Genomic DNA, 12,529 nt, shown 5'->3' with positions numbered 1-12,529 from the left:
ATAGTAGCAATGGAGAAGGTACAGAGAAGGGCAATCAAAATAATAAAGGGGTTGGAACCGCTCCCCTATGAGGAAAGGCTAAAGAGGTTAGGGCTGTTCAGCTTGGAAAAGAAACGGCTGAGGGGGGATATGATAGAGGTCTTTAAAATCATGAGAGGTCTAGAACGGGTAAATGTGAAATGTTTCGGATAATAGAAGGACTAGGGGGCACTCCATGAAGCTAGCAAGTAGCACATTTAAAACTAATTGGAGAAAATTCTTTTTCACTGAATGCACAATTAAGCTCTGGAATTTACCAGATGATGTGGTTAGTGCAGATAGTGTGGCTGGGTTTAAAAAAGGTTTGGATAAGTTCTTGGAGGAGAAGTCCATTAATTGCTATTAATCAAATTGACTTAGGGAATAGCCATTACTATTACTGCCATCATTAACATGGGATCTACTTAGTGTTTGGGTACTTACCAGGTACTTGTAGCCTAGATTGTTCACTGTTGGAAAGAGGATGCTGGGCTTGATGGACCCCTGGTCTGACCTAGTATGGCAATTTCTTATGTTAAAGATTTTTATCCTTTTTCACCTCATCAGAAGATACTTTTCCTTCCACCTGTTGAAAAGCACCTCGTGTAATGTTTTGGCTTCCATGGGATGTCCTGGGTCTAGCTGCACTCACCCCAAATGTTGCTGACATGGCTGGCGCACTGCCTCTTGGCACTCCTCCTGGTGCGAGCCAAGTTTTAAGGACTCCATAGCAGGAAACAGACCATTAGCATCCAGTGATAATGTCACACAGCTAGGGTATTTAAACTCCAGCTGCGCGTGCCATACCTTGCCTTAGCAGTAGGTCCTCTTGTAGCCTTGCAGTGCATGTTGCTTCTGTTTGTCTTGTCCTCTTGCTCTTGTGTCTGTCCTGCTCATTGTCTCCTTGCTATCTGTTCTCTCTGCCTTGCCTGTGCTGCTTTGCATCCCTTTGCCTTGTCCTGACTTGTCCTGCTGGTTTCTGCCTTGTCTTGGTCCTCAATTTCTTGTCTTGCCTTTTCTTGTCTGTCTCAGCCTGATTCTTGGTTTTGACCTCTGCTTGGATATGGAATACTCTTCTGATTGCCACCTGACCTGAATACTGATTGCCTGCTGCCTGCCCTATCTTGGCCTGGACCCATGTACTGATTGCATGTTACCTGCTCTGACCTTGGCCTGGACCCGGATATTGTCTGCTTGTTCCCAGCTGAGACCACTGCCCGAATCTTGACTTCGTCTGGCCTCTTCTTATGGGATTCTCACCTAAGCCCTGCCAATTTCTGGACCCCAAGGGCTTAACTTGCTGGTAAAGGTGAAGTCCCAGCTCCATTTCTAGTAAGGGTATGTCCTTCAGCTGTTGGTGTGGGCTTAGTATATTCTACTAGGCTACGTCAACCACGCCACAGGATAAGAGCTCACACCCGTGATAGCTTGCTAAGGCCATGAGTTCAGTGGAATTGTCCCCAGATCAGACTATCTGAGGCTTTGCAGACAAGGTGTATCAGTATCAAGATCAGCTTAATCTGATGACTGGCATACTGCAAGGACTTGTGGCCTGAATGGAGGGCATGCAGGTCCACACAACTGCATTGACGCCTTCTTCAGCAGCACTGATGTGACTCCTGGGACTCATGTCGCAATTATCACCACTCCCAGGTATGAAGGAGACCTGAAGGCCTGCAGAGGCTTCATAAATCAGTACAAAATGCATTTTGAGCTGTAGGCCACTAGCTTTCCCTTGGATTAGATCAAAGTCACATTTATTCTGTTCTAGGTGGGCCCTGCCTTGCCTGGGCTTCACCCTATGGGAATGAAATGACCCCCTGGTGGAGGATTTGGACAATTTCTTAACACTTTAGATAAGTATTTGACAAGCTGGGTTAATCCTCCTCTGTCATTGCAGAACTGCTTTGTATTAGGCAGGGTAACTGCATGGTAGGAGACTACACCTTTCAATTTCAGATCTTGGCCTCCGAGCTTTGTTGGGGAGAGGACAGTCTCGCTGCCATCTTCTGGCAGGGCCTTGCGCATCACATTGGAGATGAGCTAGCTCTACCTGCCACCAAGCCTAGAGGACCTTATTGCACTGACCGTCCAAATGGACCTCCACTTTCAGGAATGGGCCCAGGAGAAATCTCCTGATGACACTTCAAACTGGCGGTCGAGTTTCAGATTCCCTTGACCTCACTACAGATGCCGCACCCACTTGCGGAAGAACCTGTGCAACTTGACAGGGCCCAGCTCACTGAGTAGGAGAAGCTGAGTCACTGGTGGTTCAACCTCTACCTTTACTGTGCTACTTTGCTGGCCAGTGCCTCGAGAAGGCGGGAAACTTCCATGCGTGTAGGGTTGCTTGGAGAAGCAACCATAGGCCGACTCTCTTCCTCTCCCCAGTTACTCCTATCTGTTTGCCTCAGCTCCCATGATTCTGAAGTGTATACGGAGGTATTTCTGGACTCTGGTGCTGGGGCAATTTCATCAATGAAACGGTATGCCATACAACCTGCCCACGGTGATCCTGGATAAATCAGTTACCATCACCTCAGAGTATGGAGAGGCTCTTCCAGACTGGCTATCCATGGTTTCCTTGCCACTTACCCTGCAGTTTGGGTTCCTGCATAAAGAAAAGTATTGTCCAGGGTAGACAACCTGATCATCCTGGGCCTACCTTGGCTGATACTTCACAACCCCATTATTGATTGACAGGCTCTACAGATTGCCCATTGAGGGTCCTGTTTGCCACCAACAGTGTCTCTCTGTTTCCTTCTCCTGTACCACGAATCTGGACCACGAACTCAACCCTTCTGATTCTTTTTTTCTCAATACTTAGCATTTGTCGATATCTTCAGCAAAAAAGCAGGCGGAGACTCTGCCACCTCACCAGTCCTATGACTGCTCAATTGACCTGCTGCCAGGGATGATGCCTCCTAGGGGCAGGGTCTCTTCCCTTTCCGCTCCTGAAATAGTAGTCATGTCGACTTACATTAAAAGAAACTTGAACAGAGGGCTCCTCCACCTTTTCTTGTCCCCAGCAGGGGCAGGATTCTTTTTCTTGGGAAAGAAGGCTGGTTCCCTTAGGCCATGCATTGATTATAAGGCCTCAGCGCCTTAACCCGCAAGAACAGATACCCACTACCCCTAATTACCAAACTCTTTGACTGCCTGTGGGGGGCACAGATATTCATGAAATTAAATCTCAGGGCAGCCTACAACCTTATATAGATAAGAAAGGGGGATGAGTGGAAGACATCTTTTAACACCCTTGATGGCCATTACGGGTACTTTGAAATGCCTCTGCTGTCTTCCAACACATGATCGAGATCTTTAGAGACCTCCTCTATTCTCATGTGCTGAAACGCTGACCCACTGAGGGCTGTATTGGTATTTAGGAGCACGACTAAATGTGGTGGCTCTAGATTGATTTATGTTCGGCTGACACGGAGCTGTCAGCCGATGAGAAGTGAATGTGCTGACATTAAAATTGTGGTGCACACTCAGAGAGGCTGAACTGCTGTATGGAGACAAACCACCGGCGTTAGATGTAATAGCCCCTGAAGCAGCTGAAAGAGCGAAACTCTGCCTGAGTCGGGCTTTTTATGCTGTTCTGTGCTGAATAAAGAATTCCTGGTGTTCACCGATCCCCTTTTCTTTGGTCGCTACTGCAATATTGGATCAGTTTCCGGTTTGTTTTTTTTGCTGCTTTTGTCCTGGCCCTCATGATCTCCTCCCAAATTGATGAAGGCGACTTCGGAAGAGGACACAGAATATGAAATCCAGGAGATCCTCGGCTCCAAGCGTGTTCTAAACAAACTGTTACCTTATTGCCTGGAAAGGTTACGGGACCGAAGAGAATTCTTGGGCACCTGCATCTGATGTCCAAGTCCCTGCCTCACCCGAGAGTTCTAGCACTGCCCTAAAACTTCGGGGAGGGAGCTTTGGCGGGGGGGAAGGGGTACTGTAACATTTTGGCTGTCCAGAGCCCAACAGCATTCACGCGAATGTCGCTAATGTGGCCGGCACACCACGATGCTGCCTCTCTCCTGGCCACCCCCAAGATGCGTACGCGCATGGTGCACAGATTCTTGAGGAGTCTGCTGGCGCCTAGTGATGAGGTCGCGCTGGTGAGGTAGTTAAACCCCAGCCATGCTCCATACCTTCAGCAACGGGTCTTCATGCAGCCTTGCAGTGCGTGTTGCTTCTGGTTGCCTTGTCCTCTTGCTCTTGTGCCTGACCTGCTGGTTGTCGCCTCGCTGCCTGTTGTCCCCTCTGCCTTGCCTGAAGTTTCCTTCCTTGCCTCCCGCGCTGTGCCCTGCCTTGTCCTAGTCATCAGTGTCTTGTCTCGTCTAATCTCGTGTCTCTGGCTGATTTCTGGTTCTAACAACTGCTTGGATACTGACTGAAATTGAATCAGGAACTGTTAATGGAACATGAATTGTTTTCAAACTGCAGCAAGACAAACGTTTTACGGTTAGGGAGTCCCCAGACTCCCCATTAATGGGGCCGATGCTATAAAAAACGCGGAAAGTAGGCACGGAGGTTGTTACATACCAGAATAAGTTTAAGATATATAAAACTATGATGCAAGATCCTTATAGGTTGGCAGGTAAAATTAGCATGTTCACTAAGCTCATCCTCTGAAGAATTGTTAAGGATACCTTCGGTACGAGATTTCCAGCAAGTCAGAAAAAGGTGCAATAATAGCCCCAGTTATGTGGAGTGGGATGCCACTTCGGCTATGTCTAGAAGATTATTTGCGATTGAGAAAAATGATAAAGGTAGAATTGTTTAAAAATATATTTAATGGAGAAGATGAGTGAATGCTAATTTGAGGTGTAGGAAAATTGATAACACAAGTTAAAAAAAAACCAAAAAACAAAACAAACCAACTCCCCCTTTTACATTGTTGTTTTTAATGTATTAGTATAGTTTTTATGTATGTTTTTTTGTAATCTACATTGAACAAAAGGGATTTAGTAGAATAAAATATTAAATAAATAAAAAATATTCTTCTGGATTGCTGCCTGCCCTGACCCTTGCTTGAACCCAGATACTGATTGCTTGCTGCTTACCCTGACCTTGGCCTGACTTCATCTTGCCGTTTCTGACGGGACCGTTGCCTAAGCCATGCTGGCCCCTAGAACCCAAGGACTCAGCCTGCAGGGAACGGGGCTGCTAAAGGTGAAGCCCCAGCTCCAGTCCTAGTGAGGGTGTCTCCACCAGCTGCCGGCATGGGCCTAGTAGGTTTGCCTTGGGCTGTGGCGTGGTTTATGCAGCCTAGTAGGCGATCCTACTAGGCCCATGCCGGCAGTTGGTGGACACACCCTTACTAGGACTGGAGCTCGGGCTCTACAAGTGAGAAACCTTTCAATTTAGAAATGCTGATGCACCCTAAATTTGTATATTTAACATTAATTTTTTTTTTTTTTTTTTAAAACTGTCTTTTAGAATATAATGGCTAACAATCCAAGAAGAAGTTTTTTTCTGTTCAAGAGCTTAAGTTCTCCTTGCATGGTCAAAGATATTCCTGTTACATTATTTGAGTGCGCATCTTTTCAGTAAGCAACTTACTCCTTATCAGCGTTCAGCATAAGTGCAACATCCGATTTAACCAAAACAGTCTAGACCTTCTGAAGAAGGACCCTTTTGTAGTCAGAGAAAAAAAGATTAGAATAAGGAACAAAAGCACTTCCCTTGACTACGGATGGACATGAAACACTTTTCCTTCCTTAAAGTGCTGGCAAAGTCTATACAGACCGCTCAAATGTCATCTTGATTCTCCCTCCCCTGTATGCCAACAGCACCCTCTAAAAGATGTGCCGATGGTAGGTCTAGCTTGCTGACCTGCAACTAGGCACTACAACTTTCCGGGGTAGCAGCATCAATAGGCAATCTCTTTGTAACCTCCAAAGGAGGCTGAGCATAACCTTCCCTACTGGAGATAGGGACTTGCATTTCTCATTTGGGGATGACAGTGTTGAAGCTGCTGCCACTGTCACCCCTGATGCAACAAATCAGTCTTTGCTTGTCAAAAGAGGGGGTCAATAGAGGAGTCAGATGCAATTTCCCCCTTTTTCTTGCCCACAGTGATTCACAAAAAGGCACTAAGAGTTAGGATGCTACAAGAGTTAAGTATGTCTCAGTATGTTTTTAACTTGGATTGCAGTTTATTATCTGTCTATATTTTGTAGCATATGGCCGTAGGTCCTTAGGCAGTAGTTTGATCATGTGCTGAAAGAACTGCTCTGATGCTTGTCTCTTTTCATTTTAGGACATGACAGATAACAGCAACCATCAGATGGTGGTGAGAGCAAAATTTAATTTCCAGCAGACCAACGAGGACGAGCTTTCTTTTGCAAAGGGAGACATAATCCACGTCACAAGAGTGGAGGAAGGGGGCTGGTGGGAGGGCAGTCACAATGGCAAAACAGGATGGTTCCCCAGCAACTACGTGCGAGAAATAAAAGCAAGCGGTAAGTTGTGCATGGGTTTTTTAATTTTATTTTTATTTCTGGGTGGCTTATCACCCTCTGTAGAACTACTTTTAAGCCTTCTAACACCATATAGTAAACTTTACCGGGTGTATCTTTCAATTAACTACCTCCTAGTCGGATATCTTTATGGAGATTCTTTTCCAAATCAAAACTTGGAGCACATAACACAGTCTGTGCATATTCAGTTGTTAAATAGTTTAACTTTTTAGGAGCGATTGACTGAATGTATTAAATTAAACATTTTGCAGATCTTTGCACGAGTCAAGGGAAACGTTTTCACATGTTCAGTACATCTGTGTTCTTGGGAAATGATGCAAATCTGACATATATGTAAGGTTTTGGTTCCAGATTACATTAGAAATGGTTTCATTTTGACTTCCCTGTGGTAAAATTAATATTTATAATCATAAATGCACCATAAGTAAAATATATCATGTGCTCTCATGTAATAATTTTCACCTGCGTGTTCCAAGCCTACATTTCGTCGATCATGCTTTCTAAAACTATGTACTGATTTTCCATGTCATCACATCGTATTATGGTCTTTCTCTCTCTTGCTTGCTCTCTCTGGGGGAGTGGGAGGTTGGCGAGGAGGGGAGATACCCAGTGACATGGTCAGGCATATCATTTTTATATCTACTATATATAAAAAGGAAAGTTGCCCGGCACCTGCATTGCCGATAAGCAAATGACCTCCACCGCTCTCTCGCTGTACTGTCCACTCTTGAAATGGGCCCTGAGTCACCATGATTGGCAGAAGCCCAAGCAGCAGCAGTAGTTCATCCATGGCAGTCCAGTGCAGGAGATGCCAGAGTGCTGGAAAAAAAAAACCAGAGACCTGCAGCAGAGTTGGAGAGGTCAGAGTGCCGGTGGGGCTTCTACCCTTGCCAGCGGAGAACGAGAGACCCATGTCGGTACTGAAGAGTCGGGGGCCCCCTACCTCCCGCTGGCAGAACAGAGAGACTTGCAGCAGCACTGGAGAGGCTGGAGTGCCAGCAGGCCCCTATCCTATACCAACGGAGGAGCAAGAGAGAGAGAGAGAGCATGGCGGCACTGGAGAGCTGGAATGCTGGTGGGACCCCCGCCGCTCACTGGCAGAGGTGATCTGTAAAATGCCCCAATATGTTTATAGTGCTTTAACAAGCTATATAGACCTCTCAGGCATTATAAATGTAAAAAAGGCTTGAACGCAAGTTCAATCAACATCCTGACTTATCTGATGTTGTAAATCAATGACCAACGCAGCCACGTTTCAAGTCCGCCAAGGGACCTTTCATCAGGGAATTCGTCCGATAAGTCGGGATGTTGATTGAGCTTGCGTTCAAGCCTTTTTACATTTATAATGCCTGAGAGGTCTATATAGCTTGTTAAAGCACTATAAACATATTGGGGCATTTTACAGATCACCGGGACAGTTACATTAATTGTTTTAGTTTTTTCAGATGTGAAATTCACAGACTCAGCATAAATTCTTTTAAAAAAAACGAATGATTTGATCACTTGGTGTTTTTACACTATATACTTAAAAAAAAAAAAATATGGATGGAGGAGGTCCGTTTATGATTATAACATAACTGTATCACCCGTTACTAAAAAAAAAATTTTCTTGAATGTCCAGCTCGAATGCTTGACCCTGGATTGGGGCAATCAATATTACATAAATTGTGGTAAAAAAAAATTTCTGAAGAGGTTTCGAGTGTGGTTCATTTAAATTCTGGTAGGATTCCCTCATAATTTTTTGGGTGCCATTGAAAGAAATGCTTTAATATGCAGACATTTTATTTACTGCTGCTGTTACTTGAGGACACAGGTGACGCTTCACTTCAGCATGAGCTCCGTGATGGCACAGCCTTTTACTAAATTCTTTGCCTTTGTGCAAATCTACAGGTCCATGAAAACAATCTGAGCAAGAATTGAAAAGTTGCCGCCTGCTTGAATGAGTCACGGCGCCAATTCTGAATGACCCATGAAAGTATACAGTCCCCACTTACCTCACAGCTAGTTTTCATCTAAAAGTACCTGCCTAGTGAAACTAAGTAGATAGATGCAACCACTCTGAGGGGGTACAGTTGTCACCCTGGTGGATTTAACCAGTAATTTTAATGATGTCACTGAGTGCAGGTTTCACAGGGATCTGCCTGGTTAACTGAGGAGTTACCTGGCTAGATTTCTTTAAAATAGTTTCGTGGGGGGGTTTGAATAGCCAGTGTAGTTACAAAGTGGATGGGGATTTTTCCTGCATATGCTTGCAACTGAGCTTCAAAGGAAAATTATCTGCTTGGTTTGTTTCTCTTGGAAAATTAGCTAGCATAAACACATGTTAGAAACACCCACATGCTTTACACCTATTTATATAGATGGCTAAGGGTCGAATTCCATGAATATGAGCTGTTGACTTCTCCTGAGCGAAATGCCTCCAATCCCTGGGTATGCTTTTTTTTTAACCCAGCTAAAAGTACATGCAATATGGAAGCCCCTGCATACTTCTATTTATTTATTTATTTTTAATTTATCAAGTTTTCAAATGCATATAAGTATTCTGTCTTCATGCAACACGTGTAAGCCCAACATCTCAAGTTTACAGAAAGAAAAACACAAGTAAGGAAAATAATATATAGTTCAGGCTTATTACTTAATCACAATACAGTGATACATAAGGGGCTATATAACTGAGGAGTATTAAGTAATATATATTTCAGGAATAGGTATAGTCCTGATAAAGGTGCATATTTATCATATTTATTGGAGTCTGTGGGATTTTTCTTTTCCAAATTATGAGAATCAAGAAAAGCTGTCAATTGCTCTGGAGCAAAAAATATATATGAATCGCTGTCTTTTTTTTTTTTTTTTACAGGGATATCTTAATAAAAAAAAAAAATGCTCCCATTGAGATTGTTTCATTTCTCATTAGAAGAAATCCTTTTCGTCTCTCTTGAGTAACTTTAGATATATCAGGAAACATTTTTACAGTTGATACCTTCGTGAAGTTCTTTTAATACCAGATGTTCAGTCGCCATTGATTAATAAAGTAAACTTTATCCCTAGAATCGCAGACGAGAGGCATACTATAATGGAACCTGCAGGATTACCTTTAGATATGCAAAATTTAACTTCTTTTCTTGAATTGTTGGGTTTTGAAATTATAGATCATCCTACTCTGCTGGTTTCTTTAATAGTGGAACAGGACATCAGTAAACTTATGTCCTGCTATTTTCGTCATTTAAATTACCAATTTCATGGCGCAACTGTAAGAATGTTGCCCCTGCATACTTTTAACCAAATTGAGTAAAGGCAATTTCCATGGCTGAGGCAAGAGTATTAGGTGGCCCAGGTGAACATTCAGTTTTTTCCATGGATAAGCAGGTTGAATTAGCCATGTTGTCTGGGGACGTTCCTCCCGATCTTTAAATGGCGGAGCTCCTCAAAGCACACAGAGTTCTGCTCTGTGTGCCTGCCTGCGTGTCCTTCCCTTGCGGTTCCCAGCCTGCCTCAGTCTAATTTTCTCTGTGGTGCAAGTTGCACGTGGAGCTCCTCATTTAGATATTCCTTTGCTGTGGATACAGCAGGGCAGCAATTCCTAGACCGCCTGGGTTTAAATTCTGCCAATACGGCAAGATTATGTCAGCAACAGATGCCCATGTGCTCTACTACCTCTGTTTGGGACCAGACCATGAACCATCCAATTGAAGAGACTATGGCCGTATGTCCCTGGGGGCAGGAAAGCAGAGGCTGACGAAGGTAGAAAAGCTGAGGGAGGCAGCCTTGGGCTTGTATGCTCCACAGCCAGCCCATGGATCTACATAGTCCTCCCCGGGGCCCAACTGGGAACCCCTGAAGGTGAGAGGGAAGAGGGCTTCCTCAGTAGGCCCCTCAAGCGACCCAGGGGCCCTGCTAAAGCACGCCCAGGCTGCATCGATGCAAAGAGCATCGGAAGATCCGCTAAGAAGCGAGGCCCAGGTACGACTCTGGCGATGCAAGTACATCACAGCCGCCCGAAGCACGCACCCAACATGAAGCTCAACGCAGTGAGCGACAAGACACACAAAGCCATGCCGACACAGTGTCGAAGAGGAAGAAAGGTGTTGGGGAGTCGGGGAGCCCTGACTGATGAACTGATGCAAAGAATCGTCGTTGAAAAACCACGTGTCCAGGAGTGGTGCGTCAAAAGCCATAAAGCCTTTAGACTCCCACATGCTTCACCAGCAGAAGGGGATTCATTGATGGCGGCACACCCGCCAATGATACAGGGAGTGTCAGTGCTGGACTTAAAGTTTGCCTCCTCGGATGTGGAATCAGTATCCGTGCATGGATCATCAGAGTCATCTCACTCGTTACGGGTTTTCTCTGACTTGTCAGCGGGTTTTCTCCAGATGTAAGCGGGAAGTGTTTCACCTCCAAGAACCCCTGGAGAAGAGGCACAGGCCAGGGCCAAGGGTGGCGCGCACAACGGCCCAACCCAGAGGCCCAGATTCCGATATCCTTCTAGCAGCAGTGCCCCCCAGAGGAAGAGGTCAGCAATCACAGCCACAGGGGATGCTAGCCTCCCAGGCTATGACACAAATATCTCAAAATCTTAGCACAGTTCTTGTCCTCAGTGGAACAAGGGACAGTGGAGAGTGGAGAAGAACACTACAACTGTAGCCCCGCACCTTCAAGGCCTCGTGATGCTGGGCAGCAGCTGGGAAGCCCCCTGCAAGAGTCCCCACAGAGCCTCTCGCTTTCTGAATCAGATACCACATCCCCGGGGTCATCCACTGGGTACCCTTTGGACCCCCCAGAGGAGCAGCCACAATCAATATCCCCGCCAGAGGACCTGTCCTGCTCCAAATTTGTGGAGAAGATGGGAGAAACCCTTTACGTGGGAACTCTGAAAATACCGGACCCCAGGGCAGAAGTCTTGGGTTTCCTGAAAATATTCAATACACCTGCGGAGCCCACAGCTTTGCCGTCGCACACAGTGCTGGATAAGGTGATGACTAGAGTGTGGCAAACTCCACTGTCAGGATCCTCGATGGCAAGGAAGACCAACGTGAAGTTCCAGATGCGTGAGACGCCCTTCTATGTGGCGGTATAGTTGCCCCATGCCTCCATCGTAGTGGAGTCCAATGAAAAAAGCAAAGAAATCGAGGCTTCATTCTAATGCTTCACCAGGGAGAGACAACAAAATCTTGGATGTGTTTGGGAAGCAGATGTTTCAAGCAGGCATGCTAGATGCTAAGATCCAGCAGCATCAGTTCTACATGGTCCAGTATCGTTATGAATAACTTCAATCATTGAAGCCGCTTGTGGGAACCTTGGCCCCAGGGGAGAATCCACCGCCGCAGCTGCATGTGATAGAAAAAAGGCTGCTCCACTTGCTATGCTCCATTTACACCTCAGCCAGAATCACCGTGGGAGCCATTGTGGTGAGGCGGCTCGCTTGGTTATGGGTGAGCTCAATCTGAGATGACAACGAGCAGCTCGCTGATAGTACCTGCTTCCCGGGCAATCTGTTCAGAGACAATCTGTAAGGCAGCTAGTAAGCAGACGTTATTTATTTTATTTATTTATTTATTTAAAGATTTTATATACCGACATCCGTTTACTTATAACTTAGAACAATGATAACTTGTGTATCATTTAGGCATGGCCTTTACAAAGAACAATAACAATAAAAAATACATGAAAAACGGTTAAGTATTAAACAAGGGTTCAGCTTAACTGGGACAGGGGTGTAACAATATGAACAGAAGGCTATGTACAAGTTTGGAAATACATGTTTGTTGTAATCAATGAGTTATTAGGCGAAAAAGGGGGGTATCGTAAAAAGACTAAAGAGTACTGAATAGGTTTGAAGACTTTACATAAGGATCGCTTAAAATACCAATTATCTGAACATTCGGGGAGATTTTAACTTCAGGAAAAACTTTCAGTGTATACAAACACTAACCCCCCAAAAATAGCCAGAAGCTAGAAATAAGCTAGGAGCAGTGTATACCTAAGTAAAAAGTTTGAAAAGTTCAGTTACTCACCTTGGGAAAAGT

The 12,529-nt window shown here is 45.0% G+C and overlaps 1 protein-coding gene across 7 annotated transcripts in view; it reads left to right on the top strand.

Annotated features, from left to right (window-relative positions):
* The window catches only part of ARHGEF7 (Rho guanine nucleotide exchange factor 7), a 367,648-nt gene that overhangs the window by 111,302 nt on the left and 243,817 nt on the right, over positions 1-12,529 (top strand). For all 7 annotated transcript variants that reach the window (XM_029604696.1, XM_029604689.1, XM_029604690.1 and 4 more), the window contains one exon: positions 6,284-6,485. In XM_029604696.1, coding sequence (XP_029460556.1) covers positions 6,284-6,485 — 202 coding nt within the window. The remainder of the gene's footprint in view (positions 1-6,283; positions 6,486-12,529) is intronic.

Source organism: Rhinatrema bivittatum, chromosome 5, assembly GCF_901001135.1.
Source record: "Rhinatrema bivittatum chromosome 5, aRhiBiv1.1, whole genome shotgun sequence".
Classification (NCBI taxonomy): domain Eukaryota; kingdom Metazoa; phylum Chordata; class Amphibia; order Gymnophiona; family Rhinatrematidae; genus Rhinatrema; species Rhinatrema bivittatum.
The sequence above is the reverse complement of the archived record's forward strand: the minus strand, read 5'-3'. Positions and strand labels throughout refer to the sequence as shown.